This window comes from Myotis lucifugus, unplaced genomic scaffold (assembly GCF_000147115.1).
Source record: "Myotis lucifugus unplaced genomic scaffold, Myoluc2.0 scaffold_263, whole genome shotgun sequence".
In the NCBI taxonomy this organism is placed as follows: Eukaryota; Metazoa; Chordata; class Mammalia; order Chiroptera; family Vespertilionidae; genus Myotis; species Myotis lucifugus.
Window position 1 is genome coordinate 222,162 of NW_005871311.1, and position 24,852 is coordinate 247,013.

Here is a 24,852-nt window from a genome sequence, read left to right on the forward strand (position 1 = left end):
CCTGTGAACTACCTTACTTGAAGAGAATGCCAAAGGGAAGAATACAGAAGGGGGAAAATATTTATAAACTTCACCTCCTTTTACATCAGAAAACTATGTGTTTTAAAAGGTCATATTTTACTTAAAATTGATTACAATAAGCCACTAAAACTGCTATGTGGAAACAACCTCAAATGTTCATCAACAGGTGAACAGAAAACAATCTGTAGTTGATCCATACAACAGGATAGTAGTTAGCAACAAATAAACCCTACTGAACCATGCAGTAACATGGATGAATTTCAAAAGTACCATGCTAAGTGCAAGAAGCCAGGCTCATACACATTGTGCTTGGTTCAATTCAAATAACAATCCGAAAAAACTAGGCCAAATCAAATCAGTGGACTTCAATGGGGAAACAAGAGAACTTCTTGGGGATGATGGATACATTCAGTATCTTGATTGTGGTAGTTACACAACTGTATAAATTTGTCAAAATTCAAAGAACTGTGCGCCTAAAATGGTGACTTTCACTGTGCAAAAAGTATTCCTCAATAAACAACCTCCCCCCGCGATTTCATTTTATACTGTTCTTACCACTTATTTGATAGGTGTAATTAATTGTTTTCACTTCTTCCCCATCTGCATCACAGTCATTAAGATTAGTTAACATATGTATAATAATGGGACTTGGCAAGAATTAGTTGATAAATGATAGTTATTATTTCTCCTTATATTTAAAAAAGTTTCATAGGAAACCTATCCACTTACCTATTTTTAAATCTATCTAGTGCAGCAATCCCAAAATAATACATTTTGGATCCAAAAGGCTTGCGTAAGGCTTCAAGAACATATCGCAGGGCCAGGCCTAGTGCCATATAAGTGACCAGTCCTTTTTCAATTATCCCACCAAACAGGCAGGCTGTTATATGTAACTCTTTATCAGGGTACTGGGGGAAAAAACGATATTCTTCAAACAAGTTCCTTAGCATACAATTAAATACTTCTCGTTCCCTCTTTATGGTAGAGTCTTTAAACCTCTGTAGCATTTCTAATACCTGGAAAAGGCAAGACAAAACAATACACACATAAAGGAAACTATTATTAAGAGCCTCCCTAAAATACCCTTAATAGATTAAGCAGATTTATTTCACAATAAACTGAGCTTAAGATAAATGCTAAGATTTTAAATGATGCACAGACATATCAACACACTTTGGGTTGGATTTCTAAAAGCTTTGCAAGGGGCATTTAAGATTTACCTAGACCATAAAGATTTTCATCATCCTAGACACTCACCTCATCAACAGACATGGTTGGATGTGGTGGGTGATTATATATTCTCTGGAAATAGCTGTTTGCTTCATCATCTATCTCTTTACTAAAGTGCTGATTTGCCTCTGGCCACACCTGAGACAAGTCCGCTGTTAGAAACAGAAAAGCAACTAGTGGGCATTTAGGCTCTTACTTCACTCCCCCATAACACACATATAGAGCCAGAGAGACCAATATAGTTTTAATTTTAAGGGGAAAAATAAACTGAAGAAAGTTTTAAGTGGTCAAGTTTTAATACTCAGCTGCTCTAGGTACACATAAAGGATTTTAACAAAACTGCCTTACAGCTATGGTTCTATCTTAATATTTTCTTGATCAGGACTTTAATTACACCATGAAGGACCACTAAGTTCAAATTCACAATGAATTTACCCTTAATACAACCTCACTCAAGGTTAACAAGTCTTAACTACTTCATAATAAAAATCATATTTAACATATTAAGAACCACCAATGCATGTGCATGACATACTGATATAAACACAAAGCATGCTACAAAACATTAACATTCAAACAATCCTTTCACACTAATACTGTCAAATTTTGCCTAGCGAATACTTAGTCCCAACCACAAAAAGGATATTAAGAAGTCAATAATACCTATGTATTTACAAAGAGGACTTCTCTGACTTTGGGATAACTAAGGAGGCGAAACTTTTTTTACATCATGTATATTATACGGCAATATTTATTTTAATATAATAAGGTTATATACATGTTATAAAGTGATAACCTTAAAATAAATTAAAATAATTATTTTATAAACTGCCAAGCTAAAATAGAAATAATAAAACCTCCCGGCTGCTCTTGATTAGTTAAAAAAACACCACCACCTTGCCCGGCCAGTGTGACTCAGTGGTTGACCATCAACGCATGAACCAGGAGGTTATGGTTCGATTTCCGGTCAGGGCACATGCCTGCGTGCAGGCTCAATCCCCAGTAGGGTTGTGCAGGAGGCAGCCAATCAATCTCTTTCACCCTTGATGTTTCTATGTCTCTCTCCCTCTCCCTTCCTCTCTGTGAAATCAATAAAACAACCAACCAAAAAAAAACACCAAAAAAACTTAGGATAAGTATATTAGTCAAATCTAAGTATAAGATTTTACTTTTCTCTTTATTATTCATCATACTTTAAGGATAATACCCCTAAGGAGGCTAACCCTCACTTTGACAATCCAGATCAAAGGTAGAATGATACATCAAATTTTCATTATAGTAACTCAAATTCGTGAATTTGCTCCTACTGATCTAAGAAGCACATCAACATATGGCTCTAAATATCTTAAGTCAATGTTTTTGTCCATCTAACTATAGACAACAAATTGGACATAAGATAAAAGTTTATGTTCTTCAGTCACACTTCACAATCACAGACAACACTACCACTTACAAGGTTTCATCTTACTCTGCTGGAATGTAGGCTGGTTCAGTCCAGAGGTGCCCAGTTTCCTCTGTACAAAAGGATCGTTATTCACTGCAGGGAGTCCAAGCGCCCCAGTTCCTATACCAGTCAGGCTGCCTGTGCCAAGACCACCTACTAGAAAGAACGAAGCAGCCAGAAGTCTTATCATTACTCATGTTCTTGACTTTACTTACATCAAAGATATAAGTTCTTGTTTAAAAAACGAGGTCTTTGTTAATTATCTTACAATGTCTATTTAATTTTGTAGCGAATCCAAACTAGTAAAAGTAGACAAAAACAGACTGCCAAAATTTAGTTAGCATTTAGAATTATTCGTTTCTTTATATTCTTGGTAACATTAAAATGCAAAATTTTAACTATATGCTCTCATATGTGATATGAGATATAAGGTAGCCAAAATAAGAACTGACTTACTTTCCTCAATGATTACAACTGAAGAATTTCATGCTAAGTTAGCATACGTCAGGACTTCTTTATTTCCCACAACTCTAGCAAACAAAATTATTCTAATAACTAGGACTCTGCTAAGGCCTTCTAAATAGAGTAAATTTGCTTTAAATGAAAGAACAATCAGGGCTAGAACCATACAGCAGCAGTGTTAACGAGGTTACAATCATTACATTTCAGTCCTTAGGTTTTAATACTCTAAACTTATAGTCTGAAAGATAAAAGGTGAAGACAGCTGAAAAGAAACAAGTGGGTCCAAGAAGGGGAAAAAATGTAACATTTACTTCAATATAAAGGTAAAAGACTAAGAATTTTATTTTATTTTTTTAAAGAGGACTTTTTTTTTTAATAATTTTTTTTTTAAATATATTTTTTTTTATTGATATTTTACAGAGAGGAAAGGAGAGGGACAGAGAGGCAGAAACATCGATGAGAGAGAAACATCGACCAGCTGCCTCCTGCACACCTCCTACTGGGGATGTGCCTGCAACCAAGGTACATGCCCTTGACCGGTATCGAACCTGGGACCTTTCAGTCCACAGGCCGACGCTCTATCCACTGAGCCAAACCGGTTTTGGCAAGACTAAGAATTTTAAAAGCTTGAAAAAGTTGTAGAATCTATAATAATAAAAGCATAAGATGCTAATTAAACCAGAAGTCCTTCCACACAACCTCCCAGAGGAAGTTGGTCCCAGGTGCCACAGGGAAGCCGGTGCCGGCACCCGGTGGAAGGCAGACCAATTCTTGCACGAATTTCATGCATCGGGCCTCTAGTTTACTATAATTTTCAAGGTAGGTTAAGTAAAAGAAAGCAGAACATACACCTGAATCTGATGTGTGAAATATTTTCTACCTTGATTAAGCCAACCTTGCGTAATTCATAAAGCTCTGAGTTCTTGATCTAAGCCTAAGTCCTCTAAAATGTGTCCTATAAACATTTGTCACTATTTATACTAACATTTGGTAATACAGAATCCTCACTGAATTCAACTAACTTTACAACTAAAATATATTAACTGCAATTCAAATGAATATTGTAATAGTATAATGTTTTTCTCTTCCCAACTATGGATGTTGAAGCCAACTTTTATAATTCAAGCGCTTTTCCTTATCACAAGTCACTCCAAACCCTTACCACAAACTAACACACAGTGAATATTATAGATAACTTGCGTCCTCACCCACCCCTTACCTGGAAGCTGTGATGAAAGTCCTCCGATACCACTGAATGCAGTTGTTTGATTTGGAGTAGAAAGGGGTGGAAATGCTTTTGCTGGTGACTGAGGGGTACTGAATGCAGAACCCAAATTTGGAGGAAAACCCTGCATACTCTGGGTGTGAGGGGCAGCTGAACCACCTATACTAAGAGATGCCATTCCAGCAAGAGGGTCAATCTAAAGAAAAACATTATAAAAATGTATTAAACATACCTCAAGCAATGATAAATATAGGACACAAGTAAAGCAATCTTTAGCAACAGCTCTTTGTATGCTTAATAAGTAAACCACAAAACTCCCACACAATTGTGATGATACTTGAATCCCCAAATCAAATCAAGTATGCCCGTCTTTTTTCTTACTATTAGAGATGGAATACAGTAAAAGAGTAAGCCCCGCCACAGTACCAAAGCCATAATATGAGGGCTACAAAAGTTCAAAAACCTTTAAGATGAACTGCCCTGTAGTTGAAATACTAAGTAAGCATTTAGTAGTGACACAGGACAGTTATTACATTAGGTCCTTACAATTTCCAATAAGCCCCTTTAAAACAAAAAGAATTTCTCTGACATATTTAACTTGCAACACAATAAAAGCATTAGAAAGCAGAAATCATCCAGTCAAAACAAGCAAATCTCGTCAAAATTTGAAAATCTTGGGGGTTGGAGAAGATTAGCTTTAGTTTAATTTTAAAACACAAACAAAACAACAAAAACAAGGTATGCTATTCACCAATCTTTTAAACACTATTTTATAGCTGCACTTCCAAGCTTCTTAGTTTGTGGCATTATTTCAGATCTTCATGACTACAGAAAATGATACACCAAATGCCTTTCAGAAAATGGCCACTGAAGAATCACTAAATGTTCTTCCTTTTCCTAAACCCCAATCTGCCATTCAATGCAGCTGAAAACAAAGCGGAATGTGTTGCTCCCAGAGAGAAGGGGGTGGTTGGTGTCAGGGAGTAACTTAAATGTACCTTGTTTTTAAAAGAGCAGTTCAGTTGAGAGCTGAAGAGCCCCAGTTATAACAAGTCCTTATGCTCTAGCACTGTTGCTTGGCCCGAGAAGCTACAAACAAGACACATCAGGTTCAAAGGCAGTGCTTATTTCTCAAGTCTAAGTTATTCTTATTTTAAAAAGAAGCCCTTATCATTTACCTACGTAAGTTATTTTGTATCTTTCCTCTCAGAGTCATGTTCTATTTCATGATCAAAATATATTCCCAAAAACAATGCCTATTTATGGACCTCCTTTAAAATGTAATGTACGTTAGACATGCAGTTATCTAAAATGTGATAAATTCAAATTTTCCTTTGTTAATGATGATGTAGAAGTTTATTCTATTCCAAGTCTACAAACAAATGCGGATATACCAATTGTAGAATTCATTTACCTGAACAGGAGAAATGGCATCTAAGCTGCTAGCACTGGGAGGGCGTCCTTTTGGCATAACTCCAGGTGGCGGTTGTCTGGCCTTATTCATGACATTGCTGCAATTGGCTACCATGGTGAGGATGGTTTCTGATAATTCCTGAGAAACACTCCTAAAGAGAAAAGAAAAGTGAGAAAGATCACTTGTTATCCCCCAGAACACCTTAATGAAAAAAATTTGCTAGAACATGTGGTTAAATTTCCACTACATCTTATGTCTTTCCACCTGTCATTAATGACTAGGATTTCCTAACAATTGGTTTTCTCTTGCAAGTCTAATTTACATCTCTGAAACTAAACCTGTACACAGTACAACCAATATATGTTAAATATTCCAAGAAACAATCCATATTCTCAACCACTTTGTCAAAAATTATGCGCAAACCTGGAAATATCAAAGCAAATAATTTTTATACAAGATTCCCATAGTCAAAAGATCACACATTTATTTAAATACAGCTAAAAATACCACAAAGGTAATCGGTAACTACATTTGGCAAGCACATATAAAATTGACTGACTCCTAAAATATCAAGTTCTAGGAAAAATGTTTAACAGAAAAACCCACCTTCCTGTCTTAGGGTGTTATTGCCTCATAAAACTGTGGAACACTTCGCAATCATAAACTCTATACAAACTTGATACTGTCTTAGATCTTTCCTCCTAAATTCAGAATCTTACTTCTGGCATTAGGAAGTAAAAGTAGCCCTAGCCCAGCGGTCGCCAACCCTTCAGACCTCACAGACCACCAGTTGGTGACCACTGCCCTAGCCCAGTGGTTGGTAAACCGTGGCTCGCGAGCCACATGCGGCTCTTTGGCCCCTTGAGTGTGGCTCTTCCACAAAATACCACGTGTGGGTGCGCACGTACAGTGCGATTGAAACTTCGTGGCCCATGCGCAGAAGTCGGTTATTTGGAAAGGAAATAGACAAAACAAGTATACAAGACTAGTATGGATGGGAGAGTTGGAAGGGGTCGACCTCAGCAAACGTACCTCAATCAAATTGAGGACGTTTTTAGCAAAGGCCAGCTTAGGAGTACCCTAATTAAGCTAATAACAATGTACCTACCTATATAGTTTAAGTTTAAAAAATTTGGCTCTCAAAAGAAATTTCAATCGTTGTACTGTTGATATTTGGCTCTGTTGACTGATGAGTTTGCCAACCACTGCCCTAGCCGGTTTGGCTCAATGGATAGAGCCTGCGGACAGAAGGGTCCCGGGTCAAAGGCACATGCCGGGGTTTTGGGCTTGATCCCCAGTAGGGGGCATGCAGGAGGCAGCTGGTCAATAATTCATCATTGATGTTTCTATCTCTCTCTCCCTCCCCTCTCTGAATCAATAAAAACATATATATTTTTAAAAATTAGCACATTAAAAAAATCCCTAGAACCTAACCTCCCATTTTAACAATTTTTAAAGTTCAAACTAACCCAAAGCAGTTTAACAACCAAAGTTGGTTTTTTCTAGGTCAACAAAATTGACCGAGAGACACACAAATTATTAAAATTAAGAGGACATTACTATGAACCTTACGGAAATGAGGCTATAAGGATATAATATAAAACAATTTTATGCCGACACATCAGATAACCTAGATGAAATGGACAATTTGTAGAAAGACACAAACTACCAAAACTGACAAAAAGAAACAAAGTCTGAATAGACCTATACCAAGTAAATATATTGAATTGGTAATAAAAAAAAATGAACACCAAGAAAAAGCACAGGACCAGATGGCTTCACCGCTGAATTCTATGAAACACTGAAAGAACGAACATTAAGCTTTCCCACAAATTTTAGAACACTTATGAAGTAATTGTATAAGGCCAGTATTACCCTGATATCAAAATCAGACAAAGAAGACAAAAGAAAACTATAGAACAATATCCCTTAGGAATTCTATATAATAAAAGGCTAATATGCAAATTGACTAAATGGCGGAACGACTGGTCACTATGACATGCACTGACCACCAGGGGGCAGATGCTCAACGCAGGAGCTGCCCCCCAGTGGTCAGTGCGCTTCCATGGGGGCAGTGCCGCTAGGCCAGAAGCCGGGCTCACAGCTGCCCAGCGAGTGCAGCCGCCGTGGCAGGAGCCTCTCCTGCCTCCACAACAGTGCTAAGGATGTCTGAATGTGGGCCTAAGTCATCAGTCGGACATCCCCTGAGGACTCCCAGACTGTGAGAGGGCGTAGGCCGGGCTAAGGGACGTCCTGAGTGCATAAATTTCGTGCACCAGGCCTCTAGTCTAGAATAAAAATGCTCACCGAATACTAGAGCAAATTGAATTCAGCAACATATAAAAAGCATATATAAAGATAAATCTTTCATCTTTTACTAAAGATTTCCATGGAAAGACAAAGTGATATTTAGCCCAGGAATACAAGGTTTTTGTTACATTCCAAAATTAATTAACATTACACATCAATAGAATGAAAAACAAAAACCACACAATCATCTTAATTGATGCAGGTAGAAGGATAAGATAAAAATGCTTTCGTGATAAACTACCCAAAGAACTAGAACTAGACAGTAAGGAAAACTCAACCTGAAGGACATCCATGATAACAACATACTTAATGGTGAAATATGGATACTTTCCTCCTAAAATCAAAAGACAAGGATATCTACTTTCTACTTCTAATCAACAACAGACTGAAGGTTCATGCTAGAGAAATTAGGCAAGAAAAAGAAAAGGCTGCCGAAACCGGTTTGGCTCAGTGGATAGAGCGTCGGCCTGCAGACTGAGGGGTACCGGGTTCGATTCCGGTCAAGGGCATGTACCTGGGTTGTGAGCACATCCCCAGTGGGAGATGTGCAGGAGGCAGCTGATCGATGTTTCTCTCTCATCGATGTTTCTAACTCTCTATCTCTCTCCCTTCCTCTCTGTAATAAATCAATAAAATATATTAAAAAAAGAAAGAAAAAAAAAAGAAAAAGAAAAGGCATCCAGATGAGAAAAGAAGAAATAAAACTGTCTCCATTCACAGATGACATGACATATAAAAAACTTAACTAGTGCAAGACTTATGTAATAAAAGTAACAAAACATCACTGAAAGAAATTAGAGACTTAAGTAAATGGATAAATATCCCAGATTCATGAATTAGAAGTCTTGATATTAAGATTACATATTTAACATAACCAAAAGATTTGTTTGACACAATCATTATCAAAATACCAATGGGCTTCTTTCCAGTTTCTTTACAAAAGTTGACAAGCTGATCCTAAAATTCATATGAAAGAACAAGGGACCCAAAATAGACAAAACAATCTTGAAAAAGAACAAAGTTGGAAGAGTCATACATCCCAAGTTCAAAAATTACTAAAAAGTTATAGTAATCAAAACTGTGATACTGGCATAAGGACAGACATATAGATCAATGGAATAGAAATAAGAGTCCAGAAATAAACATATACATTACAGGCCAACTGATTTTCTTTTTTTCCTTATTAAGACAATTCAAAAGGGAGAGACCAGCCCTAGCCTGTTTGGCTCAGTGGATAGAGTGTTGACATGCAGGCTGAAGGGTTCCAGGCTTGATCCCCAGTAAAGGGCATGCAGGAGGCAGCCAACCAATGATTCTCTCTCATCACTGATGGTTCTCTCCCCCTCCCCCTTCCTCTCGGAAATCAATAAAAATATGTTTTTTTGTTGTTGTTTTTAAAGGGAAAGACTAGCTTTTTTAACAAATGGTATTGGGACAAATATTCACATGTAAAACAATGTAACAGGAACCCTATTACACACCATATATGAAAAAAAAATGGAGTATGTATTTTATGTAGTACAATACTTTAAATTTTAAACGTATTGGATTATCTGAAATGCCATTGCTTTTAATCATTCAACCCTTCTTCCCCAAATCAACAATTACCCATATAATCCAATCCCAACATTGAATGGTCATTTTCAAGCATGCTCTTCTTACCCTGCACAAGCTTGTAAACAGGCCAACATTGTTGCCAGAGTTTCCGGAGGAAGTTGAGCACTTTTGGGCTGATCTTTCTCTGGGGCAAGTCCACCCAAAATAGAAGGACACCGCCTCTTTAAAAAAGTCATGCATGCCTGGATAAAAGGCTCCTGAGAAAGAGAAAAGTCTCTCAGTGTATTTGAAAGTGATCTTAATTGCTTTTGGATTAAAAATAAATTGATTTCAGATTAAAGACTAAGCACTAACTAAAATGCAGAATAACAACTTAATTGCCATTTATATAATTATTTTTCTTCAGCTATTTTAGCCATCAATATTTAAAATTAGTAAAAATGGACAAATCCTTACTCCATGCTCTCGAATTTTATCTGTGAGCCACTTGTCAAGTTTGAGGTATTCACGACGTGAAGCAAGTGCAGCAAGGTCAATAACAAAGGCAAATGGAGTACCATTTAGCAGCATTGACAAGGCCTAAAGAAAAATATTAGAAACTGTAAGTCAAACAATTAAGTAATTTTCTATCTGTCTGTCCTATTTTCTGTTGCCTGCTTTTATTTTCACAAATAAGTCTAAATAAAACATGCTAACATTTTCTTGGCCATAATGTTTTAAACAGGTTAATCCCACAATAGAAACATTAGTCCCTACTTAAAATAAGGTGAACATTTCAACCGGACTTTACCTTCAAAATAAGCTTTACCCTATGCTTTTTCAAATAACTAAATCTAAAGCAGAACAAGACAAAAAGAATGAAAAATAACCCCAACCCAGTTTAAAAAAATCTAAACTCGGGCTTATTTGAACCGTAGCAGAACTATTAACAACTAATACTATGTCTTTAGTTTATCAAAAGACATCAAGAGTCAGGCTATTTCTCAAAAGGTCCTGTCAATGCTAATGAAATTTGCAAAAGGGTTGAAACCCAAGCAGCTTTTCCAAAAATTTTATCTCCCAGATTACATATGAAAAGGTCAATTATGACTTCCTTTAAAATAAAATCGATTTGCAAATATCATTGAAAGACTAAACAAAATTCAATCCAATATAAATTAATTTTGCCACTTAAATTAGGTATTTTCACATTAAATCCACTCTGCTGCCCAGCTGGCATGGTACAGCGATTGAGCATCAGATTATGAACCAGGATTGTCATGGTTGAATTCCCAGTCAGGGCACATGCCCTGGTTGTGGACTCAATCCCCAGTGCAGGGGGCAGCCGATGAATGATTCTCTCTCATCATTGATGTTTCTATCTCCCTCCCTCTCCCTTCCTCTCTGAAATCAATTAAAATATATTTAAAAAACAAAAACAACCACTCTGCTTCTAATCCCTTTCTACTTACAAGACAAAATTCGTATCTTAACTCATTCTAGCTAAAAGCTAGTTACATATGAATTCTTCGTAAGGCATATGTTATATTAAAAAATGTTAATTTTTATAATTAATAAATAAAAGTGTTATTCTGTCCCTCCAAGCTCACCTTCAAGTCCTGGGCCACATCAAGTATTCGAGACAATTTGGCCTGGTCATAATGCTCTCCTCGCATGTACCATTCTGCCATTGCATGCATGATAAGTTGGCGGATAGAGGGAGACTGTCCCTAAGAAAAGAAAAGGAGAGTTAAATAGCAATCCTGAAGAACACTGACAGGCACTATTCCAAATGCCCAGCTAAGATTGACAATTTTTCACACTGAACATCATCCAATGAAGAAATGGTCATGTCTTACCTGCCCATGCCATGCATAGTGCAAAATAATAGCTGAGTTAGGATGGTTTCCAAGGAAAATTGGCATCAGAGTAGAGATGAGTTCATGGCGCAAGCTGTGCCAGGAGCTGTTGATTTGTAGTAAGGCCATTACCAGCATGTCTGGACAGTGTTTGATAGGGAAGCTAAAGAGCTGTTTGACTTGCTCATATTGTCCCACCTCTGCGAGCCTCAGTAGAGATTCAACCAAATCCAAGCTCTTCCTAACAAGAATGGAAGTAAAATACTCCATCAATGAAAATCTAGATAAACAAAATTCACTTTACAAATAAGTGATACCAGCTATCAGGATAAAACCAAGTTGTTGTCATCGTTTAATATTTGAAAAATATTTATATTGGTGCTGTTCACCTGAAAAATATATGCTGCTATTCTATCGGACTAATTTCAAAGGCAATCCAAATTAACAATGAAACATTATGAACTAGATGCCTTTGGGGACCAATCCAGCCCATACACACTCCCTTCATACAGCCATGTGTGACTCTCAACAGTAATGAAGGTACTTTCACCATCCTTACCTCACATCCCCGAAGAGAAGTGATTTGAATTCCAGGAGAAACCTACTAGGCCAGAGGCATATTCTCCCTCAGAAACTTAAAATTGGAACTCAGAGAAAATAGATACTTTTGCTGAAAATACTAGATTTGATGGGTTGGCCTTCTTGAGCTACTCTTAATAGAAAGCAAATCTACAGACAAGACAGGGATCTAAAACACTAAGGGAGACTTACGAACCTGCTTCCAATATTTAATAGTTTCAGAAACTAATGGCAGCCCTTACAAGAGATGTAACTATCTCCTGATACGAAACTAAAAGTATATTTATCACCCTCTATAAAAATTTAAGATAACTAGGCTCATTAAAAATACTGTTACATTGAAACCTTTTAACTATGTAGTTGCTCACTACTAATTTCATTTTTCAAAAAAGTAGAAGTAACCCTTTCAAGAAAAGTGAGATGATTACTTACCAAGTGGCAATTTCTCGATTGTCATCCTCCGGTGGTGCTTTCAGAATATCAATGACAACAGTATGACAGGGATAGTCAGCAAAACAGAAGATCTCTGGATTTATAAGGGAATGCTGAATAAAGGAGAGCTGGAACAAGAGAAAAAAGTCCTTACCACCATAAATAATAGTGAATGCTATAAAAATCTGAAACATTTATTAGGCTACCCTTAATTATAAGGTTATTAGAATGACAATATCCTTTTAAAATCTAAATTATTTGCTCTTTCAAAATCACAGACAATTCAGACAGATGAAAGCTGTAGGATGACATGGCCTTGGAGATATACATCATTAACAGTTTTGATTGCTAAACTTCAACTCAGTATAATACTAAACTATGATAGTGTTCCTTCAAATTTATGAGTCTCTGCTTTTCTGATCCATGCAAAACTCTTATGTTAAAAAAATATTTTAACCAATGGATAGATGGCACTATATAAGAAATGTCATTTCCCAGTACACCAAGGTTGAGGGTTCAATCCCAGGTCAGCTGCAGAGTATCATGTTAAGTGAAATAAGTCAGTCACATGATCTCACTCATATGTGGAATCTAAGTAACAAAATAAACTGATAAATGGAGTGTATCCAGAGACATGGAAGCATGGAACAGAGTGTGGAATCTCGGGAGGGTGGGTGGAAGGTAATCAACCAAGGACCTTGTATGCATATATGCATGGCCCGTGGACACAGACAACGGTGCGGTGAGGGCCTGGGTTGGGCTAGAGGGGGTCAATGGGGGGAAAGGGTGGAAATACGTAATACTTTCAACAATAAAGATTTTTTTAAAAAAAAATCCCCGGTCAAGAAACATACAAAAATCAACCAATGGCCCAGCCAGTGTGGTTCAGTGATTGAGTGTCAACCTAAATCAGAAGGTCATGGTTGGATTCCTGGTCAGAGCATATGTTGGGGGTACAGGCTCAATCCCCAGTAGGGGGGGCATGCAGCAGGCAGCCGATCAATGATTCTCTCTCATTATTGATGTTTCTATCTCTCTCTTTCTCCTTTCCTCTCTGAAATAAAATAAATAAAATGTAAATATAGAAGAATCAACCAATGAATGCATAAATAAGTGGAACAAATCAATGTCTCTATCTCTCTCCTCTCACCCCCTTCCTCTCACTCTAAAAATCAATATATTAAAAGAAATAGGTCATTAGTTTGTTCCCCTTCTATAGCTAATCACCATTCATTTACCTGGCCTTCTGCGTTTTTCCAAGGTCTATATATGAGGTCTACTGGGAACACATCCATACCCAAACCCCTTTGAATGCCATAAACCACATTATGAAGTCCTTTACTGTCACGAATTTGAAATCCAGGATGATCCAGTTCATAAGTTACTTCCTTGAAATTCAAAGCCGGGTTCTAAATAGAAAAAAATTTCAAATTTGAATGAACAAAAGTATACATATTTCATATTAGATGCTTTATTCAAAAAGCCAAATTGAATCTGAAATTCAATCAAGATGTTCCAATTATAAACTCAAAATCATCTAAATCTTTCTGACATTTCCCATGAGAATTAGAAAGGTAAATTCTTAATATTTAAACTAAACTGTCTCTACTAGCAGGGTACTCTAACCATGCAGTTCATGACATACTTCTGACCATATGAGTACACAAATGGAACTCTCTTCCCCTACTTAAGTCCAATGAACACGCCCATCCCAGTATGGCAAATAAGTAACTCTTCACTCAATGTCTTTTCTTTATATCAAGATTCTACTACCTTGGAACAAAGATGCAAAAATAAATAGATTGTGCCATAACCGGTTTGGCTCAGTGGATAGAGCATCAGCCTGCGGACTCAAGGGTCCCAGGTTCGATTCCGGTCAAGGGCATATGCCTTGGTTGCAGGCACATCCCCAGTGGGGAGTGTGCAGGAGGCAGCTGATCAATGTTTCTCTCTCATCGATGTTTCTAACTCTCTATCCCTCTCCCTTCTTCTCTGTAAAAAAATCAATAAAAAATATATTTTAATAAATAAATACATCATTGTAACAAACACCATTCTTCATTAACTAAGGATTTCCCCTAAAAGCCTACCAATGTGTGCATCAGGAAAAGTCTAGATTATTTATATCAAAGTGACATAAAATTACGTTCAAAAAATGTTCTATGAAAAGGAATTCAAAAAAAGCTTGAGACTCCTTAAAGAAATACAAAGCAAAGGAAACGAGTGTATAGAACATAATTTACCAAACACTGCACAAAGTACTAAGTATATTTTATGCTTGAAAGAAAAAAGGCTATGCACATTTTGTATTTAAAATCTCCAATTAAAGCATCACAGTCCGTTTAGTTTTGCCCTAAAATAACTCCTGTTAAGCCATGAAAACTTTTTTATTTTTCTATTTTATTTCATCCCATGCACCAAGAGGTCACGGGTTCGATTCCTGGTCAGTGCACATGCCAGGGTTGCGGCCTTGATCCCCAGTGGGGGGCGTGCAGGAAGCAGCTGGTCAATGTTAATGTTTCTCATAGATGTTTCTATCTCTTGATGTTTCTATCTTCCTCTCTCTAAAAATCAATAAAAACTTTTTTTTAAAAATTTTATAAAATACATTGTTGCACTCATTCAGCTGGGCATTTTATTTATTAAAATTTACTTTCTGGCCCTAACCGGTTTGGCTCAGTGGATAGCGTGTCAGCCTGCAGACTCAAGGTCCCCAGGTTCGATTCCGGTCAAGGGCATGTACCTTGGTTGCGGGCACATCCCCAATAGGGAGTGTGCAGGAGGCAGCTGATCGATGTTTCTCTCTCATCGATGTTTCTAACTCTTTATCCCTCTCCCTTACTCTCTGTAAAAATCAATAAAATAAAAAAAATTTACTTTCAGTGGGCTACATCATACTAACAGCATGAATATAAAATCATGATTACATGTATTTACCAGCTCTTTGAGAACATCAATCAAGACTTCTACATTCCATGTGTGTGCCTGTGCACCATCACTTTTATCTTTTCCATCACTCCAAATCCCACTGCCAGGAGCAGAGATACTCTGTGGAAGTAAAGTTTGAATTAAATAAACCCAACTACTTAATGTGCTCAGCTCTGATTGGCAGAATAACCAATCATAATGTAATTTAATAAATAGGGAAGGGAAGGAGTGCACTTCATTCATGTTGTTTTAAAATAGCTGATTTCTACACTTACCTGCAATGGAATTCCATCTGTTAATCCTGAATGAGTTCGAGCCATCATTCCCAAAACCCTTGCTACCTGGCCAGCTGTAACCTCCCGAACACCAAACTGCATGATTATATTGCGACATTCTTCAATACTGAAACAGAAATTAAACTTCAGAAAAACACTACCACCATCAATATCAAGGCTAAAAAATGCTAACATAAAATGAGCCCTTAAGTGAAATCCCTAGCTTTACCGATATAGGCAGAGTATAACGCTTCATTCTTATTATTTTTATATGGGGGGGGGGGGGGGGAGGAAAGGAGGGGAAGAGAGGGAGAGGTAGGAGGGGAAGAGAGGGGTATAGGGAGACTGAGGGGGGAGAGGGGGGAGAGAGAGAGAGAGAGAGAGAGAGAGAGAGAGAGAGAGAGAGGCAGGCATCTATGTGAGAGCAAAACATCGATTGGTTGCCTTTCGTATGTGCATGGACAGGGGATCAAACCCACAACCCAGGTATATGGCATCACCAGTAATTGAACAGGCAACCCTTCGGTGCACAAATAACTGAGCCACTCCAGCTGGGCTGAATAAGTTCCTCTTTAAAATACTGATATTCGCCCTAGCCGGTTTGGCTCAGTGGATAGAGCGTCGGCCTGCAGACTCAAGGGTCCCAGGTTCGATTCCGGTCAAGGGCATGTGCCTTGGTTGCGGGCACATCCCCAGTAGGGAATGTGCAGGAGGCAGCTGATGTTTCTCTCTCATCGATGTTTCTAGCTCTCTATCCCTCTCCCTTCCTCTCTGTAAAAAATCAATAAAATATATAAAAAAAATAAATAAATAAAATAAAATAAAATACTGATATTCACCCTAGCCGGTTTGGCTCAGTGGATAGAGCATTGGCCTGCGGACCAAGGGCACATACCTTGGTTGTAGGCTCCTACCTGGTCGGGGCTTGTTCAGGAGACAACCAATCGATGTCTCTCACATCGATGTTTCTCTCTGTCTTTCCCTCTCTCTTCTACTCTCCCTAAAAATCAATGGAAAAATATCCTCGGGCGAGGATTAGCAAAAAAAAAAAAAAAAAAAGAATTAGAAGAAGAAAATACTCATATTCGAGGTAAGTTTAATTGTTACGGTATGTACAAAGCCTTAAAATACAGCCTAACTTTTCACTTTGCATCTTGAAGTTTAATTAAACAGAAGTTTTATGCCAGGTACATACACACACAACAAATATACATACTTTCAACCGTAAGTGGAAATGTGGTTTATATGAGTTTTAAAAACATTATAAAAATTACACGTAAAGTCAAATCAAAGTACATTAATGCCCTTAATAACTTATTCTCACAAAAATATTAGCAATCTATGATATTACAGTTGTAAGTCCTACTCACTTCCTTTGGTGCCACTGGCAGGTGAGAAAAATGTGCAAGAGCAGGGTATAAAAAAGGCAGAAAAGGAAGGAGGTAGAAGGTGGAAGATGAAGGTACAGTGAGGAAATTCCATGTGGGGGCAGGGAGGAGAAACAATTTCCTCAGGAGACACACCTCTCTTGGCAACTAGGTTAGGCACCTGTGGTGTCTACATTTGAGGAGGATAGGAAGAGGCGAGAAGAGAGAGAAATTTGGCCCCCAGGATATTTATTGCTGCCACCAACACTAGTATGTGGAAGATTAAATTTTAAGCAAATTCTTTTTTAAAAAAATATATTTTATTGATTTTTTACAGAGAGGAAGACAGGGATAGAGTTAGAAACATCAATGAGAGAGAAACATTGATCAGCTGCCTCCTGCACACCCCCCACTGGGGATGTGCCCGCAACCAAGGTACATGCCCCTGACCGGAATCGAACCCGGGACCCTTGAGTCCGCAGGCCGACGCTCCATCCGCTGAGCCAAACCGGTCAGGGCTTTAAGCAAATTCTTGAGAGGAAAGTTGGTAATACATTAAGTAATCTTAAGAGCTTGCTTTAAAGAATTACACTGTGATTGACACAAGAGTAATCAATTTAGTGTTTTGCTACCAACCTTGCACAAAAGCCATAGCCTACTTCTTGCATGAAATCAGCCAAAGAGCTCTCCATCATGGTTTTAGCTACCCCTCCAGAATCAGGCAGGATCCTGTCCATTAGAATGTCCCGTTTTTCAGGGTATAAAAGTGGTGCAAGCACCACGGGACAGCGTTCCTGGGGAAAATCTAAGGAAGGAAAAAGAAAAAGGTTACAAGTGCTATGCTAATTAAAAAACAAACTATTCTCTTCCACTCTCTCTCTTAGTCCTTCAAACCTGACTCTTCCACAAACTTATATTCAAATCAAAAATCTGTTCAGTTTTTCCACACCAGCTAGCCCAAGCTATGACTTCAGCTTCAATTCCAAAATTTGAGTGTTTTTATAGCACAGCAATTAATCAGTGTATTTTCCATTTTGTATATTATGGTCCCAGTATCTACTGACCAATTCACACTCTAAGTATTACTTTAAACTTTCATGATATAGCTATCAATTCCAATAAAAGGAAGGCATCAGAAATAAATAATTCAAATATCAGAATCTATTTAAATTAAGTGGAAAACTTGAATATTAAACTATATAAACAAATTAACAGGAAAAATAGATACAGGCTGGTCCACTATCAAAGATTTGCCTTAAAAAAAGACTACTTTCTCTCTAAAAGAAGAATCAGAGGAAGAAAGGATGGTGATAGAAGGAGCTATCTTAGCCTAACAATGCCAGTAGCCAAGGAATTAAAGTATGTCAAAAGTGACTAATTTTTCAAACTAAAAAGAACGATAGATATAGGCTCTGTCTCCCCAAGGGACAAAAAAGCCTATATGGAAATATACCACTTCTTAAAACTGAGGCTGTATTTATATAACAAGATTATTGATGAAGTTAGGTTCATTTTATACCTTTCCTACGAGGCTTTTATCACTTTCATATTTTAAGTTATACAATACTTCCTTAAAAGATTGCCAACTTAAGAACAGAAAGGTAAAGCAGCCTTCACTTATATCCTACACTCGTCATCCAAAGAAATAAACCTTTACAGGCTACAGGCACTCCTTTACCTCTGCGCAGTGTCTTAAGAAAAGCGTCTATCTGCTCCTGTCCAACTCCGAAGGCTCCCTTCTGCCCAAAGAGGAGATGGGAGAGGAGGAGGTGTAGCACCTCTATTGCTATATCTTGGAAGCCACCTTCTTGATTTCCACTGACGTCTGCGTCAATGTAAGAACGCAGAAGGTCTGGGAGCTTCTGTTTGATAAACTGGGCAGCTAGAAGTCAGGTAAACAAAAACCCACAAGTTATTTTTGCACCGTAACAGGAAAAAGATCACATACCATCAAAATATAGATGACATCATTATCATTCACTAACTCAGGGGTCCTCAAACTACGGCCCGCGGGCCACATGCAAATACAAATATTGTATTTGTCCCCGTTTTGTTTTTTTACTTCAAAATAAGATATGTGCAGTGTGCATAGGAATTTGTTCATAGTTTTTTTTTAAACTATAGTCCGGCCCTCCAACGGTCTGAGGGACAGTGAACTGGCCCCCTGTTTAAAAAGTTTGAGGACCCCTGCACTAACTCATCCTTCACCCTCTAATGTTTTCATAGATATAATAGGGTAGGTATTAAAATAAGAGACCAACTGCCAGAGACAGGGGGAGGGGAAAATGAAGAGTTGTCTCATGGAGTATAATGTTTCAGTTTTGCAAAATGAAGAAATTCCCAACATCTGTTACACCACAGCATAACCATAGTTAACACTACTAAACTACACACTTAAAAGTGGTTATGAAAGGTAAATTTTATGTGTTTTTGCCATACATGCATACATACATACACAAGACCAAAAAAATTCTTACATTATCCTTATCCTCTAAATCTACAACTATGCAACCTTAAGATTCAAAAAACTCATGGACTTTAAAGAATCTAGGCTCCTTAGGGAAAAGAGAACTTACCAAAACCTCTGAGATCTGAGCTGGAAGAATTCAAGAGGGCAAGGCCAAAAATTACCTGAAATAGTAAGGGTTAGATTAATCAGTCAAATAGCTGTTTTAAATTTAATTTTGCCTACATCTCTTTTCTTAAAACACTTACCTCTTGTACTTTGCTTAACTTGAGAACTTTACTTAGCTGGGCAAATAAGTGGGGTGCAGGCTTTAAACTCTGAAACAAACCAAACTTTATTTTAAAACAAGAACCTACAATTTTCAAAAAGTTTATGAAAGCACATATTCACCCAATTATAGAACTACATGGAGTCACATAATTCTGTAGTGCTGCTAGAAACAATACACCATGTCCCAGAACTTTGGAATGACGAGCTTAAGCCTTCGTATGATCTGGTTTTAGTAAGATTTTCTATTTACTATCAAACTATCTTGACTTTGTTAGAAAGCTACAAAAACCCCAACGTAACTACTTAAAATTTTTAAATTAAAGTATGACATTATGAGAACATGGTTTATGGCATTTTTAGAAGCCTACTAAGAGATCACATTCTTAGAACTACTAAAGACAAAAACAATACCAACCTTCTGATAGTGCAATGGATTATCAATGGCATAGGACAACGTAGAGATAAAATTTGGCTTTGTAATCAGCGAAGCACACTCCTGAATCAGAAACTGAGTCTTTAAAAATAAAAAAATACATTTTCATCAGCATTAACAGTTACATTGCAAATAGAAGCAGAGGTACTCAAAACATTAAAGTATAATCCAGTATTATGCACAATTTCTACATTATCAAAAGCTGCTCTTAGAAATCCCTTTAAACTACTTAAAGTATATTAGCAACAAGTGTTAAACCAAATCAAAATCTCTACAGAATAGAGTACACTGACAGGATAATTATAAGGACAGTTCTGACAAACTGTTACCAGATTGAAAATAAAGCCAAAGAAATTCAATCTAAAACAAGAGATCTCCCCTCTGCCTCATTTACTTGTCAAGCAAGACTTCCCCACATTCCTGCTGTTCTTCAGGCAGATCTGATCTCCAGCTCGCTAAGCCTGAACTAGGTGCTGTAAGGGTCTGCAACCAGGCAGGAGAAGGGAGGCCAAAAAGGGGGGAAGTCCCAATAACTTTTAGCCATTCAGCTAAGATTACTTCTGGACGCTCTTTGTATGATTTTCTACATACACTATGCTCAAAATGCAATTCATTCAATCTAAGTCAACAAACTTGTTAAGTCCCAAATACCTGATGAAAATCTTTGCCACTGCTTTTACCATCGCCACTGAAATCCACATGCGAAAATAGGCAGCGTAATAAATGCCTGTCTGCCTCAGGACCGTGCCGATTCACAATCTAAAATGACCAAAAAAGTTTGTACTCAACATTGAGAGATTTAAAAAAACAACAACAAGCTTTAGGAGAAAATCCCAAGTTACATTAATGCAGCGGTTCTCAACCTGTGGGTCGCGACCCCTTTGGGGATCGCCTAAATACATCCTGCATATCAGATATTTACATTACAATTCATAACAGTAGCAAAATTAGTTACGAAGTAGCAACGAAAATAATTTTATGGTTGGGGGTCACCACAACATGAGGAACTGTATAAAGGGTCGCGGCATTAGGAAGGTTGAGAACCACTGCATTAATGGTTCATTTTGGAGTAAGAGTTATAGGAATTACTGAGATGGTGTTACCAATATTTTAAAATTAAACATTTCTAAAATGTTCCTTACAGTCACTGGCAGGAAGTACAGAAGAAAAACTACCAATAAATAGCCCATATAATTGCTTTGGTCAACATCTACTCTGAAAAAAATCAAGTAATATAAATGACATGTAGTAAGAATACTTTTAAGGTTGTTAAGGCAAAATTTTTTAACAAACTGGACTCACAAGAGCATCACTTTTTCTATGCATTACTTTTACCTTAAAAATGTAACCTGAAATCTAACACAACTGTGCCTCTTTACAATAGCCTACAAGGCAAGGGCCTAAGGAACTGGTCTGATTTTAGTACTTTAGATGCTGCTCCTGTGCTCCATTAGTTTCTTGCTGTTCCTCAAATTTACCAACGTTTGTACTTGCTCTTCCCTCTAACTGCAAAGCTCCAAATAGCTTCAGGATTTGTTCTCTAACTTCCTTTGGTTTCTGCTCTCCTCTTCAGTGAGGCTTTTCGTAATTACCCTCCCTAAAATATCAAGACAACCCCTTAACCTGCTTCACCCTTCTCCATAGTACTTACCACCACCTGATTTTTTCTATGACCCTCACTTTAGACTTTTAAATTGCATAAAAACAGGGAGTTTGTGCAGTTTGTCTGCTTATTAACATCTAGGCTAGAAAAGAGCTAAGCACACTGTATGTGCAGAGTAATCATTTATTAAATGCTACAATATAACTATTTAAATACCTATTTTGGGCTAAATTGGTACTGAGCCCCAATCTTCAACAACCCTGCCAAAAATGACTTCTTTTTAATATATACATACATACATACATATTTTTTAATTATTTTTTATTGATTTCAGAGAGGAAGAAAGAGGGAGAAACATCAATGATGAGAGAGAATCATTGGTCGACTACTTCCTGCACCCCCTACTGGGGATCGAGCCCACAACCCAGGCATGTATCCTTGACCAGAATCCAACCTGGGACCCTTCAGTCCATAGGCCGACACTCTATCCACTGAGCCAAACCAACTAGGGCAACGACTCCCATTTTATAGATGAAGAAGTGGACACCTATACCAGACTCCATGAGCCTAAAATTCAATTGTCTGTGAATTGGGGAATCTGAATTCACAGTCCAATTCCAAAGCCTATGCTTTTTCCACTGTATCATGGTCATTATGTGACAGCTGGCAAAGTTAACTTATTTTAGTTTCAATTTTCCCAATCCAGAAAAATGTAGGAGTTGTGTAAAACCAATTTCTACATTTCCCCACAGATATCTTAAAGTTAAATCCACGTAATCAGATAATAAGAACCTCTGACCCTAACCAGTTTGGCTCAGTGGATAGAGGGTCAGCCTGCGGACTGAAGGGTCCCAGGTTCGATTCTGGTCAGGGGCATGTACCTTGGTTGCGGGCACATCCCCAGTAGGGGGTGTTCAGGAGGCAGCTGATCAATGTTTCTCTCTCATCGATGTTTCTAACTCTCTATCCCTCTCCCTTCCTCTCTGTAAAAAATCAATCAAATATTTATTTTTAAAAAATAAATAAATAAGAACCTCTGCAATTCTAAAGATTATTGTGAACCAATTCCCAATGTTGGTTTTGTGGGTTCTTACCATTGCTTAAATTCTATAAAGGCAGAGATTTTTCCTATCTCCTGGAATGCTAAAGACATTATCTTAAAGAGCCAATTCAAATTTTAAAAATTAACCTATGCTCCAACCAAACAGACCTTACCCTCAAAAGAGCAAAAATATCTGGTTTAACAAATATTTGAGTACAAGCCAGACACCACCCAAGATACAAGCAAATACAGCAGTAGAGGAGATCAACTGGTTCCATAGCTCTCATAAAGTACATTTTCGAGGGGAAAGAAAAGCACAGGCAAAGAATTTCTGATAATATTAACTGTCGTAGGGAGAAAATAAAACGGGGATATGTGATCTTGATGGGAGAGGGGCAGTACCTCAGAAGAAACCTTCCCTAAAGACGTAACTTGTAAGCTGAGATTTATAATACTGAGGTGATAACCACAGAAGAGCTAAAGGAACAGCATTTGAGAAGAACGCCAAAGGGAATCAGGGGACCAATCATGGTTAACGAGCATACTGACTTCTCTGGTACTGTTATACCAATCAAAACAATGGAAGAAACATTCCATTAGTCTGCCAATAATAAAAAATCATCATTGAAGTTTTCGTTTTAACTAGGATCAGCAAAATTTCACAAATATCCCTTTATCCTTACATTTATTTTGATAATATTTTATAATTTCACAATAGCTTTTACAGCCCCTCAATCTTCACCACAACCCTAACATATATAGACAATACCAGGTTATTATACATTAAGTGGGTGTTTTGTTTTGTTTTTTAAGTCAAGGTTGCAATGACTAAAGAGAAATGCCACACATATCCTGCTGGCTGATGGTAGGGATCACAGGGTGTGCTTTATGGCTACTAGGGAAATGCAATATTCCTTCTGTGATATCATGCAGTCTGTCCTTCACTATGAGCAACTGTTTTTTCTTCTACAACCAAAGTGGTATTATAAAAACAAGATCTTGGATTGCAAATATGCTGAAATAAGATTTTATTGATCCCATATGATTAAGCCCTAGACATTTTTGCTTAAAATTACCCCATTCCACCCATTGGGCAGGGGAAAGCAATGAAATAATTCCAAGTTTTAGGTAAGTAACTACCTTACAGTCTATTAGTAAATCTTTAGGCTATATTAAAAATAAAGTAACTATATCAAAAGCATTCTACAGTACTTCTGTAGTGATCTGATCTGTGGTAAGAGTAACACATTCTCACCTAGGAATCACATATTATAAGAGGGACAATAACAACTAGTGCATCTAGTCAGAAAATCATATGGAATGGTTGGGAAGCTGGGGCACTATTTGGCCTAGAGAATACACATGAGGGAAGATTAAAGACAATTATGTGAAGGGTATTTGTATGAAATATTAAATTTTTAACCCACACATTTTAGCTCATTATAAAGAAATTTCTACTAATCCCTAGCTCTCTTAATATTTTTCTAAATCCTTATCTGGGTGGTATATTGATAAAGCCAAGATTATCTGAGAAATCATGCCTTTAACCTCAGCTCCTAAAGACAGATTTAAAAAAACAACAACAGGAACACATATATGGGCATTTTCACATAAGCTCAAGAAAAATACAAAATCTAGCCTAACAAATGATGTCAAAGGTGCCAAAAATGTCCAAGAATCTATATAATTATACAGTACTAGATTGCTAAAGTTTAAATTGAAGACATTAACTTCCTACATACATTACAATGATTACAGTTATAGAAATTGGAATAGACTATGTCTAAATATATATATGTGCTCCATACAAATAATGAAACATTTTCCTAGTTGTTAAGCTTGTTAAATATATTAGAACTCTTTAAAATATTCATTCCAGGTTTTCATTGTATTACATGGATGAATACTTTGGGCTATTTTACAAAAAACAGTGCATCTATTCAAAACAGTGTAAT

At 37.2% G+C, this 24,852-nt stretch overlaps 1 protein-coding gene and 1 non-coding gene across 15 annotated transcripts in view; both read right to left on the reverse strand.

The window, feature by feature from the left end:
* The window catches only part of CNOT1 (CCR4-NOT transcription complex subunit 1), a 72,235-nt gene that overhangs the window by 31,197 nt on the left and 16,186 nt on the right, over nt 1–24,852 (reverse strand). For 6 of the 14 annotated variants that reach the window (XR_002831763.1, XR_001350319.2, XM_014464742.2 and 3 more), the window contains exons 3-21: nt 20,904–21,011; nt 20,235–20,333; nt 19,798–19,866; nt 19,659–19,713; nt 18,761–18,964; nt 17,719–17,887; nt 15,716–15,842; nt 15,450–15,560; nt 13,751–13,921; nt 12,513–12,640; nt 11,502–11,742; nt 11,253–11,372; nt 10,120–10,242; nt 9,769–9,920; nt 5,797–5,947; nt 4,377–4,578; nt 2,705–2,851; nt 1,279–1,403; nt 751–1,037 (exon numbers count right to left, since the gene is read on the reverse strand). Coding sequence is in view for 12 of the 14 variants with exons in the window: in XM_014464742.2 (XP_014320228.1) it covers nt 751–1,037; nt 1,279–1,403; nt 2,705–2,851; nt 4,377–4,578; nt 5,797–5,947; nt 9,769–9,920; nt 10,120–10,242; nt 11,253–11,372; nt 11,502–11,742; nt 12,513–12,640; nt 13,751–13,921; nt 15,450–15,560; nt 15,716–15,842; nt 17,719–17,887; nt 18,761–18,964; nt 19,659–19,713; nt 19,798–19,866; nt 20,235–20,333; nt 20,904–21,011 (2,789 nt within the window). In the remaining 2 variants the exon portion in view is untranslated. The remainder of the gene's footprint in view (nt 1–750; nt 1,038–1,278; nt 1,404–2,704; nt 2,852–4,376; nt 4,579–5,796; nt 5,948–9,768; nt 9,921–10,119; nt 10,243–11,252; nt 11,373–11,501; nt 11,743–12,512; nt 12,641–13,750; nt 13,922–15,449; nt 15,561–15,715; nt 15,843–17,718; nt 17,888–18,760; nt 18,965–19,658; nt 19,714–19,797; nt 19,867–20,234; nt 20,334–20,903; nt 21,012–24,852) is intronic. The other 8 variants (XM_023762866.1, XM_023762859.1, XM_014464744.2 and 5 more) reach the window with 5 other exon arrangements.
* Nucleotides 5,373–5,508, reverse strand: LOC111828013. The gene has a single exon (XR_002831768.1). It is a non-coding gene; the product is annotated as a small nucleolar RNA SNORA50 (small nucleolar RNA).